Raw genomic sequence first — 26,442 nt, 5'->3', positions numbered from 1 at the left:
TCTGTCACACAGTCCATCCCACTCACACACTCACTTCCCAACAGAACATTCATTATTCATCATTATTAGACTTTTCCTTTAGCACCATAAGCTGTTCAATGCATCTCGCCACTGTTCCCTTCCTCCGCAATACATTATTCAGGACAAAACTGTGCTTTTAGCCTCAGAGTATGCAAATTCTACTTTTGATTATCATAATCAGCTGATGTATGAGAGGGAGTGTGTGTCTGTGTGGCGGCTCGTCGGGTGATTGTTTGTGTTTTATTGCTTCAGTGCCCCACTCTGGTGGTGTACACTTCACATCATATTTTTAGCCGAGAGAGACGAGCTCGGAAAAGGCCACTGGAGGCTTAACTCACTGCTGTACATTTAAAGGGCAAATCGCCCACATATATGCCACTGCGTGCCACTGCCAAGAGGAATGGGTTTTCACCACTGGGAAACAAACGTCTGTGTGTGTTTATGTGTGTATAAGGAAAGAGAGCAAAGTACAATAAAGAAAGAGAATTTCAAGCATGTTCAGTATCACTAATTCTGAGTTTTTGTGAAAAGAATGCACTATTGATTTTTGTTTTTTGACTGTAATGTACAGAATATGTTGGATTTAAATATGTTAACAATGGCAAATAAAAACAGATATGTTTCCACAGCAATTCTTCCTTCTCAAAACTGATTCTGACATCTGAACATCGTGTATCAGTCCATAGTGAGTATTATGGTAAGTATTTCCATGTGATCAAAAGGCAATTTACTGGTGTTTAATTAACTTCATTTACTAGTGAAATTTTACTACTGTAAAATTAAGTAAAACCCAACATTAGTAAGTAAATTGAATCAACCCTAATAAAATAACTTGTCTCAGTTTAATTTAGTCAGGTGGAAATACATTCCATGATTTTTTAAATTTCGTTCAAACAGTTATCTTTTGTGAGTGTATGGTATGATACCAGTGCGTTAAAACATATATATAAATATGTTATTATTTTTTGGGAGGTTGCTGGTGCAGGGTCCAGATTCAGAGCTAATAAATGGTTGTGTCCTAAGCAGATCTTCAGATCACAGCATTGTCATATTATAAAACATAATTAGTTTGTATCATTGACTGTGAATAAAGATGGATGATTACAAAATAACTTTTACAAAAATGAAGCCAAATATCCCAGATACAAGTGCTGCGCTGGTGTTTTTATTCGGCGCCAGAGTCTGTGCAGTAGTGATCAGGGTTGGAGCTGTGGTATCTAGTTTCTGCCCATTTAGTCAGCCGACTCAGTCATGAGCATGAAAAAACTAATTAAAACCAAGCAGGAAAATGGACTCTTGATCATACATCAACATGATAATTACTGCATAAAATGACAGAAACCTTCTTTGAGGAAAAAATTTGGACATTTATATTTTTTAGTTTGGCCCATGTTCCCTCTGTTAACAGTGGGCGGGATTTATAGGTCAATCTCATGTTATTGTATCACACGCTGAGTTCTATTAATACACCAATGGATCAGCGCTGACACACACGACAAGTCAGGACCACAGCCTTTGATTGGTCGAAAGACTAAACCCGAAGTAGCATGGGATTGCTAGTGGACGTCTAAGAACACGCAAACTGATTTCAAGATGGAAAAAATCATTAAAAAGAAAACGCAAAAGACATTCAGTGGTGGATTTTTCATTATGCATTTTAGCACATCTCCAAAAGAGATGCTGCAGTTCAAAGACAGATTCTTTTGGGGGCTTGTCACAGTAGACCACCAGTCCCTCAGGAATATGTAACATTTTCCCCTTGGTAAGAAAAAAAAATACATATCATCACAGCACTAGCTCTTGTGTTTATCTTTTTACATATGTCAGTTGTTACAGTGGCACAACGAGAAAACATGCACAGACATGACTATAATGAATTATGTGATATCAGATCAGTGTATCCAGAATTTTGTGTATTGTGTTGGAACAACCCTACATATAAAGGATGAAATAAGCAATCTGCTGTAATTATATTTTGTGATAAAATGTTAAAAAAAAATCTAACATACTGTGTTGTGCTGTTGCGAAATGAAAGTGAGTCCTTGCGTATTATCCCGCTATATATTATATTATAATAAGATGTATGGAGTGCACAGTGTAAGCTGTGTGCTTCATCAATACAGTGTGATTGCACAACGTAGCTGAATTATCTCAGCATGTGTGTGTGTTTGTGCAGGAATGCCTCTCAGAATGCATTAAAATATTTAACTGTGCGTCTGCATCTGTCAGCAAGCAGAGGAGAAAGATCCCCCTCCTCTCCACCATCCTCCTCCTCCTCCTCCTCCTCCTCCTCCCACTTCTTCACCCCTGTCACCTCCTCCCATCAGGTGCCACCTATCACCCATCCACTGTGCCCTCCCCTGGACCCCTGCTCATCTCATCCTGACCCTGCTCTCTTCTCCTGACCTGCCCTCGTTGTGCACCTCTTCTCCGAGCCCATTCCCTCTCTTGCGTGGCTTCCACCGCTCACGCCAGCTGCACAAAAAGCTGCCCACATTCCACAATGAACAAAGAAGTGTATTAAAATATTGATGTTTTTTTTTAACAACGCTGGAGAAACTTAAAGCCCCTCTAATCCATATTTTTATATTAACAATAAATGAAATGACTCGCTTTCACTGAGCATTTCAGCGTCTTTCTGCTCATTATTTTTGTTTTAAAGCCCGCAGTTTTACTGTTTGGTTCACTCTCATTGCTTTCATCAACCTTGTTTGCAGCCACAGCAGGCGACTGTGTTCAACAAAAGAGCTCTCATAAACCCACTGTATGCTACTTTCCCAGCACCAGACAGAAGACAGGCAGACTAGCTGGTGAACACAGTGGAGTTTTTAGCAGCTAAAGAGCCTGATATTTTGCTCAGGAGACCAAAAGCTAGAGCTGAAAGAGGGAGAATATTGGATTTACATTTGCCAGGAGGCCAGAAACATGAATGATGATTCAAATGTATGATAATGTTGCTTTGTGTCTGTTGGATGTGTAAATAAGAGAATACATGTTCTGCCTAACAAGTACAGGTTTAAAAATCTGAATTATCACTTCATAGTTAAATGTGTCTGCCATCCATCTCTTCCCACACTCATGTAGTGAGGACACTGAATGAAATTAATAAACGGTATGAAGTGAATAATTGATGAATTCTTGAGTTATGGCCAAAAGTGTTTTGTGTGTCCCAGTGACCTTTGAACTTTGGCCATCATTCAATTCTAATCAGTTCAGCTGGAGGTTTGTGTTTGACAAAATTCCATCCTGGTGTTTTTGAGGTACTGCACAACCAGGACAGACATAAGGTCACAGTGACCTTGACCTTTGACCACCAAAATCTAATAGGTTCATCCTTGAGTCCACGTGGTCTTTTGCGCCAAATTTGAGGAAATTCCTTCAGGGCGTTTTTGAGATATCGTGTTCATTACAATCAGACGGATGGACGGCCAACCCAAAAACAACCACAGCTTTCACCTGATATTATGATATTATTATTCACCTATAAAAGAGAAGAAATTAAGTTGTCATGATCAAAATAAACCATAAAAAACAGTCTTCTCCAAAACTTGCAGACTGATGCTAGAATCGTTTCAAGAAGCTAATGATAGCATGCTAACAGGCTACACTAAGATGGTAAATATTATGCCTGTGAAACATGAGCATGTTGGCATTTTCACTGTGAGCATGTTGGTGTAACTGGGTTGAAATTATCTTTATCATTATCTTCATTTAAATTATTTTTGTTTGAAACTTCACAAATCCTGATAAATATTGAAGAACCTTTGTTTCTGTTCAAGGTGTGTTCTGTCTAAGTTAGATCTTACAGCAATCTAAAGTGCACAGTTCAAAGCACATGACGCAGGGGTTTTAATTTATTCAAGGCATGTCCAATTCCACCTTTGCCATCCTGCGCCATGGGTTCATCTTATCAACTGTGCATAAGTGCCTTGATTAATTCATGGGTGTGTTTTAGGCGTAACATGCAGTGAAGTCAGCTCTCATCACCTTTAAGAAGCAGGAGTGCTTGGAGCACAGGCGTGGAATCACAGACTGATAGTGCTCACCTTGTCGGTTTATTGAGATTTATTAGGCTATATAATTCTATATAATTATTTCTTATTTGTTATTAGTGAGGATGATTTTAGACAAGCACACACTGTACACGTTATTGCTGATAGAAAATATGTTCAAAGGACACTTTACTAATCCACATTCGTGGGTGGGGAAGAAAAAAAACAAATGAAAGCTTTTGAGGATCTGTTCAATGTGAAAATATTTACAACTAATAACAATGTAAATGCTTAATCCAATCATTTCTTTCTGGCTGGAAAAAATGTATTCTTTCTGCACATTTTCACCACGTGGGGGTAACATTAGGTGACGTGAACGGGTATCTGCGAGGGACAGAAGCATGGTGGGAAAGAAAGAAATCTGGACTGTGGTTAATAAAATAATAATAATAATAAAGTTCTTTTTTGTTGGAGCCCTTAAAAGTTTTAAGGATTTTTGAACATCTCGATGGTCAAAATGCTCAAAATTAAAGCTGTTTAAAACAAGTGTTTGAAAAGCGAGAATCCAACAAACCATCCATCACGTTGTGGGTTGAAAACTGTATTGACAGGCGGATGATTTGATGTCTCACAGGGAGCGAAAACAGTTTGCACATGTCAAAAAAGTTGTAAACAGTTACTTTGAAATCTCTAGTTAGCTGAAGAAATATTGTCCATGTAACTGCTGCTGGTTAAACAATTGTTTTCTAGACATACAATCGTATCAGTATGCAATTATAACTGTTAGTCTTAAGACTGTGAACATGCAGCGGTCATCTCAAAGGAGTATAAACTTTGTAAATCCACTTCTGTAAGTTTTATAGTAGACGCATGTTTCCTAACGCTACAGGGTTTCCTGTGTGTTTATCTGCTAACAGGAGATAGATGACCTGCGTGTGTGGAAGAGACTGCATGTTACAGAGCGTTTCTGTTTTTTATTGACTGTACAGAGACACGACCACCATACAGTTCCCATCAAAAGGGCAACCAGTAGCCGTTTGTGGTCTGGGACCTTCCTTAAATCAGCACAGCCAGAGAGCACAACACAGTTCACACAAAGACACACACAGAAGACATCTGCAGGCCGGCACACCACTATTTTTTTTACATTTGACCATTTTTACTTTCCTTTTACTAGAAACAAGCTTTGGACCAATTCTTTTATCCATCTTACAATTTGGTTTTCATTACAATGAGCATTACAGGCTCACAGCACTGCGAGCATGGCTGTTGACACAAGCTGGTTCAATTTAATTGGAATCCAACGAAACTGAAATTTGATTTTATTTCAGCAGCTCATTATCTTTGTTTAGCCGTATGTCTGTATCTGTACCGTCCTGTAAATGTGTGCTCGACACTGTGGGTAAGTATGCTGAGAGATACTTAGAACCGCAGTCAAATTCCTTGTATGTGCCAAAAAAATATCTGATTTTATCTCATTTGATCAGATTTAACAAAACCGACCGAGTATTACAACTAATATGCAGCATATTATGTGATTTCAGAAGCATAGCCGTGTTATAAGTAAAAATTTATGTTCTGAGAGTAGACTTCTCACCATATCTAGATTACCAACTGTGCTGCCTTTAGTGCTGGAATTTAGTCCAAGAAAACTACAGCTCAAAACTCAGAAGCTTACCAACAACCTAATTTACCACAGCTTTAATGTTAACATGGGAATACCCCACACTGATTAAAGAAAATTATGTAATACTTTGATATTAATGAAGTGTTATGTTGGGTAGAGCTGAAGCCAAGATTGGTTAAAAACTGAAACCAAAAAATAGACCAGTCACAGCTCATTTAAAGGAGAAATATGTAATATTTTTACTGTCCTGATCATAAAAATGACCACGCTGTGTCATCAGAGGTTAAAGAAACATTCTAAAGTCTAGTTTATGCCCCCTTTACTTACATCCACATCCACTAGAGGGCGCCACTCAGAGTCACAAGTTAACTCAAAGTAGAAGAAGAAGAAAAAAAATCAAACATTCCTGACAACAACTTGAGAAAGAGGCAAAAGCAGCGTTGTAAATGGCATTGGTCGATGTCATTTATGAAACTTAAGGATTTTTAAAATGGTGTCCTGTGGTTGTGTCTCGCTTGAACTATTAGCTACACTACCACCTCGACTTCTGGTACTGCTCTGTTTTGTTCATATCTGTAAGCGATCAGAAAACGTGCACAAATACAGACGAAACGAACACAGAGCAGACAGAGGGCTCTGTGTGTGTCCATATGCATGTCTAATATTTAATGTAAATGAGTCTTATGTTGAAATACTGGTTCTCCGACAACAACGCTACAGCGAGTATTTTTGAGTGATTTACATTCTGGCGTGGAACATCAGTTTTGTTTTGGGCACACTGCCTGTTTCACATTCATTCATTTGCCAAATGAGTTCATGTCTGTTTCTTTCTTTTCTTTCTTCTAGACGGAGTAGATGATTATGACGGTTAAATTGAGCAATTTGTTAATGGAGTGCGGCGAGTGGTGAGGTAGTCACTGAACTCCGACTGCAGAGTGTGTAATTTTGGAGCAGTGGGCTTTTGTTTCAGGGACAACAGGTTTAGCTTTCACATCTACAAAAAGCTGATCAACTTACATTGTGGGACTTTTTGTCAATTGTTGTTGCGTGCCTGGCAGGATACAAGAGACTGTTTGTCGTTTTCTGTCCTCTGGTCTTTTTTCTCCCTCTTCCCTCTTTTGTCTCCAGGTGATGACAACTTGATTGGGATTCACCTGTGAAGACCTGGACAGGCTGCTCATCGGTGCCCTCAGATTGGAGCTGGCACAATCAAACACTCAGGGCAGTCAATATTACTCTGCAGCTCTGAGGCTGCCCACAGCTGCCTGTTGTTTTTGTTGAGCAGACTCCTTTTTGTATCTGTGAGAAGGTATGTGGTGGGAGATGAAGGCAACTAACACTAAGTTCATTGGTTGGTATCACCTTTGTATTCATTTTGGTGAAGCTGTTATTTTTATATTTTATATTTTGTACCCATTTTACTATCCATCATTGATGAGATATTCCGTCTTTTCACTGTTATACGAACTTTTGAACTTTCAGGTCATCCCATGTTTGTGAACACGATATCTCAAGATCACCTCTGGGTTTGTCTTCAAACAAATGACCAGCTGGACTCAAGGATGAACTGACTTTGAAGATTTTGGTGGTCAAAGTTCAAGGTCAGTGTGATGTCACAAAAAATAAACTGTTATAATATTTCAAAAATTCATAAGATAATTTTAACAAAAATAACTACTAACATGTAACCAGTTACAAGTTACTCAATTTAAAGAATAATAATAATCTGTTACGGTTACTTAGATAAATATATAATTAAGTTACAGTTAATCAAAATGTTGGTGATTAAAATGGGGTTACATCCAGTTACTTTTCTCAGGTTGACTGTCAGAGACCAGGACGCCCCTAGTTATTTACTTTTTAATTATCAATTATTAATTACTTGAAAATGACTTTAACAAAGGCTTTTCGATTTTTGTCCAAAATGTTTTTTTAATGAAAATGACCAACCTTCAAGTATTGAATAAAAAGCTAGAATAGAAAGTTTTTTATATAACCTAGCACTCTGTTCTTTCTTTTAATATATTCACTGATACAAATTCAACAAAGAACAAAATATCCTGGGGTCTTGAGAGATCAGTGATTATAAATGCTGGTGGTGACTGAAAACTTAAAAATAATACTTGGGCGGGGAAAGTGTTAAATGCCTGTGTGTTACATATTTCACCTTCAACTCAGCTACAGCAGGCTCATATTATTGTATGAATGCTGCGTTGATATGCCACAAAACCATACACTGGTAACTGGTAGTTTATTTGTACATTAAATATTGATACAGACGTGTTCAACAATAGTGATGACTGACTGACCAGATGCAAAGATTAGCTGAAATAATCTGTTTCACTTTGGTTGCCTGAGGGTAAGCCGCCTCACCTTTCAGCTTTTGCCTTCCTTCCCCTCACTTTCTCACTTTCTCTCCCTGTCATGTGACTCCTCTTCCTCTGCAGCCTCCTCTGCCCTCTTCTCTCGCGGTGCCCCGCGCTCCTTGACTCACGGGCTCCTTCAGGGCCACGGGGAGAAGTGGAGTGCACAGTTCGGGCCAGCGCATAAATATTAGCTCAAGGTCACGGTCACAGAGCTCACACTGGGCTATGCATAAATTCAACTCCTCCACAGCCTCTTCACTTCACATATTCCCTATGTCACATTACCGCGCCCTGGCTAAACACACACTGTATTTCTCATCGACACGGCTAACCTTCAAGGGTTACCCTCAAGTGAAAAACCAACTCAAACTCACAATTTGTACTTTGCTTTATGTTATGATGTGTCGTAAAGGCTACATGCATACAGAGCCACATTTTCAGGGTTATCTCCAAATGCATTTTCATATTAGGTTGAAAATGCCATAGATGTAATCCAAGTGGTTCATACACACTGAGATAAAATGCTGCCATTTTCACATCTGGGAGAACAGATGTGAAAATGGTAGTACTTAGTCCCTTATATTCCCAAGGGCAGTGATTCCCCCAGCCTTCAGAGGTCATGAATAAATAAAAAAGGGGTTTTTTCTTCAAAACACATTCTAAATATTACAGCATAGTTGCTGAAAACATGTAAAAACACTGAGAACTATGTAGTACTGAATTATGGCGTTAGACCAGGAAAACCTGTTGCTAACGATTTCTGTGTTCAGAATTTTTTTTTTGGATGGACATGAAATACGGCTCGATGATGTGCCGGAACCATGGTCGCCCAACACTACATAAAACCCCACAGACCGACACAAAACCGACACCACGTCCCCCTCCCATCACCCTCCCTGACGGTCAGTTATGAATGAACGAATCTTCAGTGACTCATTCAGTCCAAATCAGCCCAGCAGTTCACTTCAGCTCATTTCAGTTCCAACAACCCAACACACTAGAGGCTCTGGATTCACACCAGTATTGTGACCATTTTAAATACACTTAATATGTTTTATTCAATTCCTTCAAAGTTACAGGTCAGTATAATGGTAACTTCCATATTAAGTCCCTTCAGTCTTCACCACATACATTATATGAGTCTGGACAGACATGGATGTAAACTGTTGACTGATTGGTGGAGACACAACTGTGAGGCAGTAAGTCTATTTTTTGACTGCTGCAAGTAATCAACAACTGCCTCAGTTTGAAATCCTGTTTCAGGTTGGGTCAACATGTGTGTGGTTCATGAAAATGTTGGCAGAATTTTGCAAATCTCTGCTGGTTGCCTCTGGCTTTTGTGGTGCCATTGCAGTAGGTGCTTCACCATCTGTTGCCTGGTGGGAGTCTGCATCCTTCTAGTTGTTGCATTGTTCTTCTTGTTAATTCTAATGACTTTCATTTCTGATGAACCTCTTCGCTTTACATATTCCCTATGTCACATTACCTTGCTCGGGCTAAACGCACACTGTATTTCTCATTGACACTGCTAACCTTGAAGGGTTACTATAAAGTAATAAACCAAATCCAACTCCCAATTTGTTCTTTACTTTATGTTATCACATTAGCTCAGGTTGTAAAGGTTGCACATATACTAACCCACATTTCCAGGGTTATCTCCAAATGCATTTTCATATTAGGCTGAAAATGGCGTAGATGTATTCTGAGCGGTTCATATACTCTCAGAGATAAAATACTGCCATTCTCACATGCGGGAGAACGATGCTTTAAATTCAGATGCTCGCTTTGCTGATTTGTTCGACATTATCCCGAGATGAAACACAGGCTATAAAGAGAGAAGGGAGATTGGAAGTAAAGGAGAGAAAGGCAGCCTGTGTTTCCTTTGAATTCCATCTTTAATAGACTCCACAGTTTCTCCTCTTTTCTTCCCCTTCTTTTCCCCTCGTAGCCTTGTTCCCTCAGTCATCCCGTCTATTATTTTCTCTATGTGATCCTGCACCCACTCAACACAGAGACACATTTGAATGTGGCCTCCACAGGGGCTTGCAATAAAATGGTATTTAACTGCATTCTCTATTCTCTCCCATGCTCTCTTGTATTTTCCTCTGTGCAAACCCTGCCTGTCCCTGCGTTGATGCCCTGGATTCCCGACTGCCTCTTTTCATAACCCTCTCTGTTTCTCTCTCTGGTCTGTCTTTCTGCGGCTCGCTCCGGGCCTCCACGGGCTGCGAGGTCAGCTTTCAAAACGTGTGTGATCTCTCACTCCTTCCTCTCCTTTTCTTTTTCCTTAAACTGCCTCACACGTTCTACCCCTCCGTCGGTTGTAAGCCATTAACCTTTCCTCACTTTCCAACACTCACTTTTTTCCCCTGCACCTCTCCGCTCTGTATATCCGCATGCCATTAACGCTGCCCTTGCTGTACCGTACATCCCTTTTCTTCTTTCTTCTCCGGTTTTACCCCCCCCCCACCCCTGTTCTTCTGCACTATCCCCTCCTTGTCCTGCATGGTAATCCCGCTCTCCTCTGTCTTGTTATCTCTCCCCGTCTCCTCCCTCCTCCCGACAACACCGGAGTCACTCTCTAATTGCTGCCTCACCCCTGCTGCGCTCGGACCCGCAGGCTAAATGATTTCTACAGGGAGAGTGAGAGTGGAAGCACGCAAAAACGCAGAGCTGTTTGCAAGACAGCAAGACTTTTCTTTTTAATATCATTATTGATGAGTTCCTTGTCAGGAGGTGTGTGTTTACAGTTAGTGCTGGCCCTCCTGTTGGCACCATCACACACTCTTCTTGTTTTTATATTTCATGTCTGTGACTCTACGCCTCTCGCCTTTCTTCAGTTTCATAAAGGACACTTTTATCTGAGTACTGTTATTTATGACTTTGAAGCAGGACTTACAAGCTTTCTGTATTTTGTGATGCGTTTGTGTGATAACACAATGTGGATTTTTTGTCACAAAATATGTATTTAGCATCTACAAGTGTCTGTGTGTATCTCCTGAATATGGGTTTATAGGCCTGTTCGCATGGGACGAGTATTACCAGGGGACCCCCCCCTGTGTTTCGTGTGGCGTGTTTGCACAGTAGTCTGTATTTTATTCAAATTCAGTGACGTTATCCCTCAAATGTGTTGTTACGAGAGCAATGAGCCTTTTGAATTTGCACCAAAAATGCTGCCAAAACTTTCATTTATGGTGGCCAATGCAGCTTCCTTGATTCTGAACAGGAAGGAGACACGAAAAAACATTTGGAGGAAAAGAAAAACATTGCAGAAAAAAGAAAAAGAATGATCTCAAATCACCGAGATGCCAATTTGCACAGGACTTACAGTATATTATCACACGACTTACGTGTTTGGTGAAAAATAGTAGGTAATTTGCAGTGGAATTTTTACTTTACAAATTACAAACAGGGCAGATTCAAACAGGATTAAACTCACCGATGACCTCCACAATTACTACAAATTAATAGCGGTACCAATGTAATACAAGTCTTATGTCAGCCTCCATTCAGGTCACAGAAAGAAATTAAAAGCATTTAGAATCTACAAGTGTGTGTGTGTGTTTCCCAAAATGTGGGTTTATAGGCCTATTCGCATGGGACTGGTATTACCAGGGGACCCCCCCTGTGTTTCATGTGGCGCGTTTGCACAAGATAAGCAAAGACTGTATTTTACTCAAATTTACTGACATTATCCCTCAAATGTTATGTTACGAGAGCAATGAGCCTTCTGAATTTGCATGAAAATGCTGCCAAAACTTTCACTTATGGTGGCGAAGGCAGCTTCCATAATTCTGAACAGGAAGGAGGCAGAAAAAAGCTGTAGAGAAAACAAAAAACTTTATGAAAAACAAAAAATACTACCCCAAATAACCGAGATGCCAGACTGAAGAGAACGAATATTATCACAAGACCTCTGAGTTTGGTGAAATATGGTAGGTAATTTGCAGAGGAATTTTTACCTAACAAATTACAGACACGGCAGATTCACACAGGATTAAATAGAAATTACAATGGGTTCCCAGGTAATACTAGTCCTGTGTGAAAAGGGTTTATTTCAGCCTCCATTCAGTTCAGAAGAAGAAATTAAAAGTATGTGCTTACAACAGAAAGTGGAAGAAGTATTCACATCTTTACTTAAAGGACCAGTGTGTGAGATTTAGTGGTGAAACAACATGGCCACCTTCATAGAAGAGCACCTGTGTACAGTATAAACAGCTCATTCTATCTATCTCATACTTATTTTCAGGTGATTATACACCAATGAAAACATGCTTAATGAATATTCCATTTCATATTCTGCCAATAAATCCCCATATATCTTGCACTGGAAGTAGGAATACCACATTGTGAACAGTTCTGAAGATTTTTTCTAGTGGGAGTACAAAATATAATTTGAAGTTCATTGAAAATGAAATTGAACATTAACTGATAACTGTCTAGGGGCAGGAAACTGGTTTTGAGCAGCTACAGAAATACAGCAGAAGATGAGCAACTCCTAAAAATTCCTCGTGCGTGTGCATGCCGTTTGAATCCAGAATGGCGGACTCCACCACCAACAGTGCAAACTACTATACCATTGCTGGCCTGGAAGCAGAACATCAAGGCTGTCTCCCATTGTAAATAACTAGCAAACTAACTTTGCTAAGTCACTGTGATTGGCTAGTTTTGTGCTAGCTAGCCCTGATTGGTCGTTTGATTCAGACTCCTTTCATAAAGTCGGCAGACTTGCAAGAGGCCGACATAGGAAGAGAATGGTCAGGATATCCTGACTTTTATTATAACTCAAGCTCCAAAAACACTGGATACTATATTTCCCATTATGTAGCTCTGAGACAATGGGTTAGAATTAATAATCACAATAAAAACAATTCCTCTGAAAAGTATCAAAAGTAAAAAATAATGAACATGCAGAATGATCCCTTTCAGAGTATCATCTTATATATATAGTATTATTTGAGTATGATTACACATATATCCACATGTAAATAACAATTCAGTGTTGAAGAGGCCAAAGGAGAGCAAAAATTGTAACCATTACTTAGAACTGAATATGTAAGGGTAAAATACTCCCCTCTGGATTATAGAAGCAAGAAGTCTGAAGAAGCACAAAACAGAAACAATTCAGTAAAAGCATTTGAGTGAACGTACTGGCTGATGACAAAAGAACTTGGCTAGGGTGAGAATCAGAGAACGTAACATGCACGCACATGTGCACAGTCTCAAACAGCATTAACTTCCTGTGACAGCCTCCTTCTCGTCCTTGCATCACGCCGCCGACTTCCCACGAGTGCTTTTGCAATATCATGTGCGTGCACATTGCACCCAGAGGCGCCGCACAGAGGCGCAGGAGTTATCAATAACAGAACGGTCAATAACCGTGTTATTTATATATCTTTAGATGCCCTCTGGCTGGAGGAATCTTTTAACTTCATTTTGCAGAGCAATTTTTCAGCAGTGAATGTTAATGAATGATTGAACATAATAAGAAAGCTAAGTACACTCTGCACAGGGAATTGGTTGGTATTGTTTGGTGTGTCACAATGTGAAAGCGTTTAATTACTGATTCACATTGATGTCTGCGTGTTTTATATTCACACTGTGCTGTAAATGTGTGCCATGTGAGGCAAAGACAATAATGTTAATTGTGTAATACAGGCATATTTCACTAATGATGAATTATGTATGTTCATGCTGATGTTAATGATATGCTAATGACGATGATAGCCTAGGTCCATTTCCTGTTGCACTGGTGGATTACATATGCGTGTTCGTCGACTTGCCAGGTAGCGTGTGCACTTCACTTGTTAGAAAGGTGAAATGGGGCAAGATGGAGACGTTGGAATGTGTTCAGAGAGGAAGCAACCACTCTATATGTCACGTTTCCTCCCCACATGAGGTGTTAGGGAGTTTGCATTTCAAGAGGAGAGTGAGGATGGAAGAAAAGCTAATCAGAAAGTGGTGTTTTTTTCTTAATCCCAGCTCTGCTGAGGCGCCTTTTCTCCTCAAGAAAAATCTGTGTTTCTTTCACACTGCCTCTGCAATCACTTGAAACCCCATTACAGACCATGTGACAGCATCAATTAAATTCACAATTATCATGGGGCAGAGACACTCCAGCGTGAGAAAATATAGTAACACAGCATCGTCTCGGAGTGCGTGCGCGTCTGTGGTTGTGTGCATGTATGTGTTTGTGTGTGCAGGTCTGTCTGTGTGTGTGTGTGTGCAAGTGGGAGATAGAGAGGGAGTGTGTTGATAGAGAGCAGAAAACTGAGTCAGACAATTCACTACTCAGAATGTTTCATGCCCTTTTTGGCAACTCTCATGAACCTGAAAAACCTCTAAAAAAAACAAGATACCACAGTAAACAAAACCTCGGATCTTTGATGGTATTAAGATATTTCAATGGCCACTCCAGCAGCAGTGAATGGACAGCTGGTGACTCACTGACTGCTTCTTTTTGATCTAACACCGATGAGCTTTTCTTCTTTTTTAAAGTGCTTTCTAACCATTTGAAATCAGCTAAAGTGCTCATAATTAAAGGCAGATATATCAGTTGACTGATACTGTTTATATCAGCTGATCACAGCTATACTGGTATTGACATATATGATGTGCAATATGTTCCTATATTAAACTTTATTTTAACAGAACATAATGCAAATCATTTGTATTGGTTAAATGTATAGGCAGCATTTGATATATATTTGATCATTTTTCTTAATTCAGGTTTAATATAAACATATATTTTGTTCTACTTGTGCCGTTTTATGTGTAGCTATTATGGGATTTAAAGCTACTACAAGAAACTTTAATCTTTTGTTGAATTTGGAGAACCCTGTGGATAAAATGGTTGTTTCCACTGCTATAACCACAAAATATAACACCAAAAATAGATTTATCTAAATAAAAATGTTGCTTTTTTTTATAACTGGCTAGTGTACTACTCACTGTAACTTTGCCTGGGAAAATGTAAACACAGGCTCATTTTATCTGATTTCACAGAGAATCTGACCCGGGATCAGGGATTAAGAATGACTATATAGAAATAGATGATCTTGTTTGCTTATGTAGGTCACATAAAGGCTTCAGTAATAAATTCAGACTGTTTCAAAGCCAATTAAAAGCTTCTTATAGTAGCTTTAATTATCATGATTCTTTCCCAATAAACACAGTATGTCTATGTAAGTCACGATTGTGACATATCATATGTGACTTTCTAATAACCTTACGTAACAGAATCTAACAGTTATTCTATGGTATTGTTGCAACGACTGTTCAACGTCCTCTGCCTCACGTTTCCTGTACTTTATATAAAAATGTTGCTGCCACATTGCTGAAACATCTCCACAAAGTTGTGGCAATACTGGGACAACATACCTGCAGTGCTTAAAACAATGTGCTGGTGACAGCAGTCTGCGATTTCAATTGATAGGTTGCAATGTTGCAAAAGTTACATTGCAACCAGGTTCCTTTTTTGTTAATATTTTTTTGTGTTTTTAACAATTGCTGAGTTGATGTTTTAATTGTTGAATCACTTTTATACATATATAAATAACTAGCACTTTATCCTTTAGCTCAATGCTAACATAGAATGGGAATAAGCATTTACGCAGACATTAGTATTGTGATCATGGCAATACTATCTTAACAAATGATCCAAAAATGCTTAACATAAAATGAAATATGTGCTCATACTTTCAGCCATTTGTTTGCTCTGCTTTGCTGAAACAAACTAATTTCACAGTGTTAACTCGGTCTGCTACTCTCACTTCAATGCTCTACGCTGCCCAGCTGCAGCAACCTCAAAGGGTCAAAACTGAAATTCAGATTTCCCATGATGTTTTAAAATACAGCCAGGGGCTCTATTAATTTCTATTTTGGTCTTATTTTATTTATTATTTCCTTAAAACTCTAACTTGCTGAGCAGGAACAGTTAAATGGAGCCATTTACTTCTTAAAAGTATTTTATTCTCTCCTGACTGATATGTGATGTGCATTGTTTTTGGAGATATCAGTCATGATATACAAGTTTAGGCTTAAAAAGCAAACAAAGAGCACAATAAATAATATCAAATTGTAGTACTTGTAGAATCCCAAAACTTAAGAATAACAATGCATATTGAATCAGCACCAAAGTATCACGATAGTATTGCAATGGGAGATAGTTATGTAGAATTATTCAAAATAATGGTGAAAGTTTACAATTTCAGTGCCCTGATATAATTTTTGACAATCATAAATCTGTAAAATATCCACCTCCACTATATGTCTTTGTCACAATTAAAGGGACAGTTCACCCCAAAATCAAAACTACATATTTTCCCCAGGGTTGTGGTGCTGTTTATTCATCTAGATGGCTTTGGTGTGAGCTGCAGAGTTTTGGAGAATTCAGCTGTAGAGACGTCTGCCTTCTTATCAGTATAATGGGACTAAATGGCACTTGGCTTGCGGCACTCAAAGCACCAAATAAATACATTTGAAAAATTCAAAACCAGTGTCTCTTTCTAAAGATCATGACTCACACCAAAAACCATCTAGATTAATAAAAAGTACAACAGGTAAATATAGGTGTATTTTTGATTTGGGGGTGAACTGTCCCTTTAAGTATTAAAAACTTTTATGGTATCATTGCAAAAACAATGTGTGTATTTTCTTCTTATTATATTCTGTATAAAGGATATTAATGGATGTTAATATCAGAATTGTTTACTCCTCCTTCTTAATATCTGTGTCACCCAAAAAAAATCAGTATCTGTCAGTCTTTATTACAAAGATCCATGTGAAATCAGACTGGGTGTTGCCACTGCGTCCACAAAGTTGGCCCCTAATTCATTATCAGTTTAGCTGCAGAGCCTTTGTCTCCCATTGACATCACAGATTAGAGTCCTGGCTCTTGTTTCCAGCTTTAGCAGAGATTTAGCCGGACCGAATTGTCCGAGATCACACAGAAAAACAGCATGAATCAGTGTTAGAGGGTGGATTTCTAAAGAGAGCCCACAATTAAATACAGAATCACACCTTCAGATGTACAAGGTTTGTGTGCCTGATCGTGTGTGTGTGTGTGCGCAAACGTGGCATAGCTGAAGGAGAGACACGTGTTGTGAGTCACAGGCAACAGCGTTTGCAGCTGATTGAGCCTGAATTTGGTGTTGGATCTGGCAGGTGGAGCTGTTCTGGCCTGTACAGTCGATTTCTTCACGCTCTCCATCACAGCTCTCTCCATTAAAGCACAATCAGGCGCCTTATAGAGGGAAAAAACAAGGCAGTGTGTCCGCATTGATCTCTCTACCTATAGTGCCAGCCTACACTGGAGCAGAGCAGGAGATTAAAAATTCATAAGCGTATTAAGATCTATAAGAGCATTATTCATGTGTGCCGTCACTGTCTGATACAGTAGGGTACTAATCATACGCATCTCTAGCCCAGCATACACACACACACAAACACACAGCCACAATAGCGTTCTGGGTGCATTCCAAGTGTCAGCACTATCATATGGGCATGTGTGTGTCCTGGCGTTGTTCCCTCCTTGAGTGCCATACAATGTGCTGGCATAAATACCTGCTTGACACAGCAGATTGGCACTAATGGCTTTACACACAGTGCCATCTGTAAGCTGGACCGTTAGCTCTTGCATCTTCTCCATGGCCACTAACGGTGCTTGATAGCATTCGCTTCAGAGCATCATCAGTCATAGAGCAAAGGCGAAAACAGCCAAATTAAATGTTGGCCAATCATCGGCGCACTCGGGGAGGCTGTACGTGAAGGCTGCAGGGTCCTGCCCATCTGTGTGCACCTGGATGTTTAAAGGGACAGTTCAACCTAAAATCAAAAATACTTATTTTATCACTAAGTGCGAGGTTCCAAATTTTGGAGATATCGGCCACAGACGTCTTTCTCTTGAACATAACAGAACTAAATAGATCTCGGCTTGTGGTGCGCAAAGTCCCAAAAATCATGGCCTGGTTACTCAAGCTAGTCCATAGACCTTGTTGTGAGCAGTTTCATGTAGGAACTACTTCCTTCCTAGCAGAAAAAAAAAGTAGAATCCACTGTAGAAAGAAAGTTGTTCCGATAGATTCTACTGTGGTAAGGCAATAGTACTCAAAAAATACTCAAGATACTCCACAAAGCAGTTTTATGTAAGAACTATTTTCTTTCTAGTAGAAAAAAAGAAAGAAGAAAGAAAATAGTACTCAAACATACTCAAGACAATCCACTGGCCTTGTTGAGAGAAGTTTAATGTAAGAACTACATTATTTCTAGTAGACATAAAGTAGTCCTGGTAAATTCTACTGCAGAAGGAAAGCAGTTCCAGTAAGTTTGACCAAAGAAAGAAAATAGTACTCAAAAAGTTTCATGTAAGAACTAGTTTCTTACAAGTAGAAAAGAAAGAAAGTAGTTCCTCCGTGAAACTGCTCACAACATCTGTTGATTAGCTTAAATGAGACACTAGAGTTTAATTTTTCAATTTTGTCCCATTATATCCGGGAGAAGTCAGACACCTCTACAGCCAATATCCTCTAAAGTCAGCAACTCACACCAAAACAATTTAGATAGATAAGTCTGTCTACAGGTGAGAGGAACTGTCCCTTTAAATCAAAAGACACAAAGCAATTTGGGTCTTTTTGTCTATAAAGTGTGAGATGCCTCCCACTGAGCTGAAGCTCTTAAGCACCAGCTCAAGTTCGAGCATTCACACACACACACACACACACACACACACACACACACACACACACACACACACACACACACACACACCAACATCTAACTCTGTGGCTTCCAACAGCCTGCAGCAGTCACACAGGGATCATTACTATTCATTTGCTCAGCAAACTGGCCACACAGGCTTATAAATTAGCTCATCTACCGCAGCTGGGTACTGAGACAGTTGGCGCATGCTGAGGACCGAGAGCGCAGCCATTACAGTGCGGGGCTCCGAGACACCTTCTGTCCAAGTCCACGTGACCTCCTCTGAGCTCATCTGCTCACTCTGTCAAAGGAGGGGGGAGGAGTGTGCACCGGGCGCAGGGGGTGAGACATGCCCAGTCAATGATTCTAATAAATTACTGAGCGGAGCAATAGGACTACTGCCCTGTGTGTGCTGTGCTGAGGGAGAACGCGGTGATAAATCCTGTCAAAGCAAGTGTAAATCAGTCCGAATGAAATAGCATTAGCAGGACCTCGCGGACCCCTGACCATGAGGGAGGAGAGCTGACAGGCCTGACCTACAGGGAACACTCGGACTACTCTTGCTTTCTGCCTGGGGTGAGGATCAATGGTGGAAGGAATAAGTAAAGCTATTAATTCTCCTGGATATGTCAATTCCCATTTGGTGGGTGCGGATTGGGAGTGAACATGACTAGCCCCTTGGGCAGACAGGATCTGGGGCTTTTGTTGCGCCTCAATACGTCATTGATTCATAGACGCCTTTACGGCTATCTAGAAGGGACCACATCGCACTGGGGCAATGTAAATCAATTCCAATTGCTGGTTTATAACGATGCACAAGAAAACTCTGTGCATGACTCTGGGGTTAAATTATGCTAACTACTTCTTGTAGAAGATATCTACCTGACTAAAGGACCTGAGGTTAAATAAGCCATGTAAGAGACTTGTAACTGTGTCTTAAATATTCATAAAACATTCATAAAATAGTTCACCGCCCTTGTAAATGATGAATGAAGTTTTCCTTTTCACTTACCCGTCCGATGAGCACAGGTTCAGGCCCGGCGTACTCTTCAATCACAAAGAACTGGTTCCAGATCCAGCTCCTCCTGCTGCGAGAGCGCGACCCCTTCCTCTCCATCTGGTCTTGCGCCTCCTCTTCCACCTCCGAATCCGACGCTTCTTCAAACACCAGGCCCTGCCCGTTTTCTGGATCGACAGCTTGCATCGCAGCGTCTTCCGTATCGCGGCTCCATTCGGGAGCCGGGTGGAGCCTCAGGACATGACTGCTGTTGACAAGTTTGTTGTCTTCATCTGCAGGGTACTGAGCTGTGCTCAGTTCTGTTTGAGCAATGTGAACTGACTCTGTTAATGGGTCTCTATGGGAATCTGCTGCTCTGTTCCCCGGTCTTACTCCCAGGGGTTGCATTGTCAGCACAGACGGCGGAGAATCATTTGTTTCAGAGGGAACATACAGTGGGAAATGTTTTGTCGATGTAAATGGTGGTTCTGTTTGGGTGATTATTACTTCCTTCTCGAGGCTGAGACTGACCTCGCTGCGAGGTGTTGACAATAAACGGACGAGGTGTTTGCTCTTGCTATCGCTGCTATCTAAACCCTGCATTCCCACGTTGCCTTGCCCTTTACTTAAAGCTGGGTTGACTTCGCTTAGCGGATTAATGCGAGTGTTGGCTCCTTGGTCTCGATTAAGATCTGGAGTGGTGACTGGGCTTACATAAGGCAATGCAGTCTGATTATCAAATCCAGTGTGAAACTGAGTGACAGCTATATCTTGTCTCGGCACTTTCTGAGCCTCTACCTGTCCGTGATTAACGTCAATCAAATCCCTTTTCCTGCTCCGGCTGCCCTTGCTCGGAAAGCTCAGGCTGGGAACACTCTGCATTTGGGAATTGACGATCCTGACGAGGTTCTCCTTCGACAGCAGCTTCAGAACCTCATAACTGCCCGTGAGGTTCAGCTTTCGGTTTGAATCCATGATGAATCCTTTTCCTGGCACACCCGTGGTGTGGATGCTCAAATCAGGTCTGCTCCTGGATCTAGAGCTGGATTTAAACCTGGTTCTGTTGGTGTGTAGATCCGGTTTATGATGGACTGTGAATGATTTCTCTGATCTTCCTGTTTTGGGGGAAGTCTCAGCACTCTTGGTGTTGTTCTTAACTTTCTTCACATCCTGGTTTAGCTCCTTGTTACTGGCTAACATGTGCGGAGTCAGTTCTTTTCTGTTGACTGAGTCAACCTCACGCTTGGGCTTGAAAGCTTGCCGCTCTTTGTTCGCTAACGGCACAGCATGACTCTGCAATATTTTGGAGTAAGAAAAAGATCCAGCGTCACCTGCCTGCTCGTGACTAATCAGGTTTCTAAGAGTCACCACGGGCATTGCATTCGCATCCACGCTCGCATCCCATTGGTCTGTGGCCCTGCTCTCCCCCAGCTTCACCATGTGCGATCCGCCCACTCCTCTCCTCCGGACGATCTTACTGGCCGAGGCACCTCCCGCGAGCCCCTCCCACACGCACAGGGAAACCAACAGGAGCAGATTTCTTGTAATCATCTTGTCTTGTGGCGAGATGTCCTAATTTGAGCGAGGTTTGCTGTGAGGCAGGCCTTGTTTTCCGGTTGTCTTCATTCTCTCTTCTGTTTTCCCTCTTTTCATGCCCCTCCTCTCACTCTCCCATTCCGCGCCCTTCACACTGAGCTGGAGGGCAGGTGTCAGTCACTCCGTCTTCGCTTTTTTTCCACGCCGCCTAATATCTTCCTCTATCTCACCAAGCCGCTCTCTGCTGGTTCTTTTCCACTCCTCTTGTGAAGCGTCTCATTCAGTTTCCCACGGAGGGTTGAACACCCTGAGAGAAAAGATAAAGATAATTAAGTTAAAACTTTAATCATTGCACTGCGTTAATTAAAAGTGGAGCGGCATAGACAGGTAGGGGAACTCACAGATGAGCAGGAAGGACAGACCTTTTAACAGAGTAGCAATCACATTTTCACAAGCACAGAGGGCTTTTTAGGCTCTGAACACACATCCACTTATACCTTCATAATGACCCAAGTGTTTTTTCCTCACATCTATTAGATAGACGGGGACAAAGTTATCATCATACTATTCTACATGGGTAAAGATAGGATAACACTATTAGAAAACGCTCTGAGCATTCACTAATGGGAACAACTGTCAAGGATTTCTGACTGCGGAGCAAAAAGGGACCAGCGACGATATAAAACCAGCTTCATATCACTTTGATGCGTGATTAATTAGCTGAATTAATATTGTGCTTTGATCAGTCAGTTAGAATGTCAATACAGATGCAAGCCGTAGATGCAGATGCACTTTGTTGTACACAGTGCCTTGAGCGATGTAAAAAGGTTCCTCGGCTCTTGCGAATCTGACTCACGCTCTCAGCATGTCTCTCATGCACTCGAGCCTCAAATGGAAATCCTACGCCAAATCAAAATGTCAGATATCAATCAGCGTGCTTGTTTTAAGATAAGAGCGGGCACACACGCTAGTATTTCAGTAACATCAGCCCACGCATCTGACAAGTCAATAATGTGACTATTTGCCAGATTGTATTAACATAGAAACCTTTTTATATGTGGAGGAAAAGACAAGTGTGTGCATGTCTAGTTCAGAAATCTCCAATTTAAAGGGGCACTCCAGAGATTTGGCATTTCACTCCCATAGTGTTGGAGGACTCACATAAGACAGATTTTTAAACAGAGACTAATATAACCAAATTTTTTGGGCTCTATCGTGGGTCCAAAAATACTGGATCTTACATTTCCCATAATGCAACTCAATAGCCTCTTTTATCTTTTACTGGCTATTTTCTCAAACTTTACAAAGCTTCCCTCAGAGGTACTGAAGGCATAATAAATGTCTTTTTTTTTAAATGCACAATAATAATAAATTCTCAAATTAAAACAAGAACAAAAGATGTAGTTTGAGGCGTGGGATCATGGGAATTGTTTTCCTCACTGTTATGAAAGTCTGTCTGCCATGACTCAGGCAGAAATCATGTTCATGGACGAGGTAACGTTTTAAGTTTTATTTACGTAATGCTCGTCCGACTTCCTCCCTTCACCTCACTCCCTGACATATCCGGCATTATGGATTTCCATGCGTCTGATCATTGTTGGAAACTTTTGTGACAATAACTTAAAACATAGCAGGTTTTTTTATGCAACATTTTGTAACTTTAAGGGTCAAATAGCAATCTTCATGATGAAGCCAATGCAGAAGAACTTTAAATGACTCCACTGGTTTAAAAAAAAAAGAAGTCCAATTGCATGTATTCTTATAGTAAAAAAAAAAAATCCTACTTCTCACTTGATTTATTACCTTAGTAGACAGTTTCCTAATGAGTTTATGGTCTCATTCTCTGGTTTTAAATCTTCTTTAAAACAACATGGTGTTCATTTAGTAAATTATGGTCCAATTTAGAGTAAAATCTAAAATAAAGCAGGGTTAGAGTGTTGCTATTAATGTGACTGACAAGACATTCTCCATCCAGCGCAACGCACCAAGATCCTGAAACTCTGATCAAACTGTCTGACTAATCCAACCGATGATGTCACTGCGCTGTCTGTTTCTTGACCCAGGCGGTTCTAAAAACAATATTTTAGTGTACTGATGTATTTGTAAAATTGTGATATTGTACAGTGAGACCTGTTCCCCAGAAACATTGAGTTTGCTCTGCAGAATGGATTTATTCTCCTTTCATGCTCCAGCAGTGTCACAAGTGATAAAGCCTTTCATTGGACGTTAATTTAGCGTACGCTCCAGAGTGCACGATGAGTCACCAACAGTTTGCAATTGTTTTCCAGGAAAAGACCACCTCAGAAATAACACTAAAGGGACAGTTCAGCTCAAAATCCAAAATACATATTTTCCCTCTTACCTTTTGTCCATTTGTTGTCAGTTTAGATTATTTTGATGTGAGCTGCAGAGTTTTGAAGATATTGACCGTAGAGATGTCTACCTTCGCACAATATATATAATGCAACTAGATGGCACTCGGCTTATGGTGCTCAAAGTGCCAAAAATACAAAAAAACTCTCAGTAGAAAGTAAGTAAGTAAGAAAGTAAAAACTTTTGGTAGACTCTACTGCAGATGGAAAGTAGTTCCTACATGAAACAGAGGATCGGTGGACTATCTTGAGTAACCGTGTCATGATTTCTGGAAAGAGACATTGCTGTTGAGTTTTTCAAATGTATTTTTTCTTTTTTACTTTATCCAGGATGCACTTTGAGCTCCACAAGCTGAGTTCCATCTAGTTGTATTATATATATTGTGCGAAGGTAGACATCTCTACGGTCGATACCTCCAAAACTCTGCAACTCACACCAAAACAATCTAGATGGATAAATAGCACTACAGGCCAGAGGAAAAATATGAATTTTTGATTTTAGAGTGAACTGTCCTTTTTAGAATACCTGACAAACACCTTAAAAATACTTTTTTGTTGTTGTTGGGCTAGAACTGGTGTATCTGTTGGCATAGAAAACGCTCAAACATCAATTTGGACTTCATGGGAAATGGCAAACTCAAAGTTTCAAAACTGCGGTGCACAAACCAATGGGTGGCATCACGGTGGGTTTACACTTGGGTGCACTTCATTTCTCCCTTTAAATGGCACTTTCCTGTGGACAAAAACCGGCAAGCTCTGTAAAACTTCATTTAATGTTTATATATTTTGTGAAACTTGCGTGTTGGGGGTTAAGTAGTGGCGGTTTCATCTTGTCCTGTGCAGTGCGGTGTGGTTTGTCTGGGTGTATGACACTTGCTCTGCTGTGGCGCAGTCAGACCCTGTCAGCACATTCACTGGGGCATGACTGAAGTTGGGATGTTCCTCCTGGAATACTTTTCACCCCTTTCCCTCTCTCTCATCTTCTCCTCTATGTCCTCAGCTACCTCTCCCTCAGCATCTCCTTTTTCTAAGCAAACCCTTTTGATGGAACAGTAAAGCAAAAAAAGAGCTTATCCACCCCTCCCCCTCCTCCGCGCTCTCTTTTTCCCACCTCTCCCACTCACCACCTGTCTCTTCCTCGGCCTATCTATCTATCTATCTATCTCCCTAAATCTCCCTCTATCCCCTCTCTTTAACTCGCTATTGTTTTTAGCATCCTGTCCTCTCCTGTCGCTGCTCACTCCTATCCTCGTTTCCTCTCCCTCATCTGTGTCAATCACGGGCCTGTCACCGCGTCCCTCACCCTCCATGCACTCTGAGGCTTCAATCAATCAGCCAATCCCCATCCTCGGCCTTGCCACATTGGAAGTGACAGGTGTCTTGCTGGCCACCATCTTGACGGAGGGCTACAACACCATAATTGTGTGTATAAATCCTGTCATTAAATCATAAAACAGGATATTTCCAGTAGTTCCACGAGACTAGAGGCAAAATCCCGGGCAGATTCTACAGAATAAGTTATATATAAACGTGACAGAGGCCATTATAGAGGATGCGAGGCCGGGCTTGCCTGCGTGTTATCTCGAATGTACAGCATGAGGAGGCGATCGGGGTGAATTCAATGACAGAGCTCTTCTCCCTCCCAGAGGAACTTATCAGCTGGGAGTTTGATGGCCAGGCAATCATTGCCACAGGCACCTTGTTAACAAGCCTGGGGCAGGTGGCAGGATGCAGCGCAGCATATCAACATGGCTCTGTCGCCAGCTGAACACAAATTTATAACATTTGCGTGTGGGACGTTTTGTCAATGTGAGGTTTTGTTTGAAGCGAGGAATAAAAAAAAGCGCTTTTGTTCTTCGATTCTTTTATCTTTTTTTCTACACAATTTTCAAGGCCGAAATTTCACTCGGGGCAGAGTTAAGGCACTTGTGTAATGTATTGATCTGTGTCACAGCCTTTCACATCGCACAGGGCACCTTTGGGAAGAGAGCTATTGTTATGCCATTACCCTGGGTGCATCGGCCTGTGCAGCAGTAAGTGAAGATAATTGGGTGCTCTGGTTTGAAGCACAAGGGAGCTCATATTTCCTCATTAGAGCTTTATATAATGTAATACGGAGAAATTGTTGTTTTCATCCTCGTGGAACGAGCAAGGATCAGGATTGCGGTTTCACCTGTAGCCTTTAGATACTGTAGCAGCATTTCTACACTGTAAAAACTGTATTTCAGTAATAGGTTTGAATGAGTCTCATTCAGCTCTCTGCTTTTGTGATGGCAGTCTATTTTTGTGGATCATAACAACTTGAAATTACAGTCTGTATCATTAACCTGCTATTCGTATTTCCATAAAAGCATGTCAGTTAGGTTTTCTTAGTATTGTGCATCTGAGTTTTCCATATGTTTCGCCAGCAATTGTGTTGCCTTTAAAAAAAAGAAAAAAAATACATTCATTATGAGGAGAAATCTGTAATATGTTTGGTGAAATACTCGCTTCTCTGTCGACGCTACAGCTGCAGTGTCCTCCTCTGAAATTGAATAACTGTTTTAATTTGCCTATTTCACATTAATTAGAGTTAAAATTCATGCCGAATGTTTGCCAAGTGAGTAAGTGTCTGTTTATGATTCGTAAGAGATCATTAATAATCTTGTAGATGACGTAGGTGTTAAATTGAGCAAAATGTTAATGGAGTCTGGCAGGTAGTGAGACAGGCAGCCATTTAACTCCGTCCAGGGAGTCAGAGCAGTGTGCTAACAAACTGAAACACAAAAAGATTAACATAAAAAAAATACTTTTCCTGAAGCCATGCTATTAGGTTGTTAAGGAACAGTAGATT

The 26,442-nt window shown here is 40.6% G+C and overlaps 1 protein-coding gene across 1 annotated transcript in view; it reads right to left on the bottom strand.

The window, feature by feature from the left end:
* cdh24b (cadherin 24, type 2b) overlaps positions 1 to 26,442 on the bottom strand; it is a 241,435-nt gene that overhangs the window by 139,127 nt on the left and 75,866 nt on the right. The window contains exon 2 of the mRNA XM_084731957.1: positions 19,717 to 21,544. Coding sequence (XP_084588083.1) covers positions 19,717 to 21,252 — 1,536 coding nt within the window. The 5' untranslated portion in view covers positions 21,253 to 21,544. The remainder of the gene's footprint in view (positions 1 to 19,716; positions 21,545 to 26,442) is intronic.

Source organism: Lutjanus erythropterus, chromosome 12 (genome assembly GCF_056507025.1).
Source record: "Lutjanus erythropterus isolate fLutEry1 chromosome 12, fLutEry1.hap2, whole genome shotgun sequence".
Lineage (NCBI taxonomy): Eukaryota > Metazoa > Chordata > Actinopteri > Lutjaniformes > Lutjanidae > Lutjanus > Lutjanus erythropterus.
This window is presented reverse-complemented; position numbering and strand designations above follow the sequence as displayed.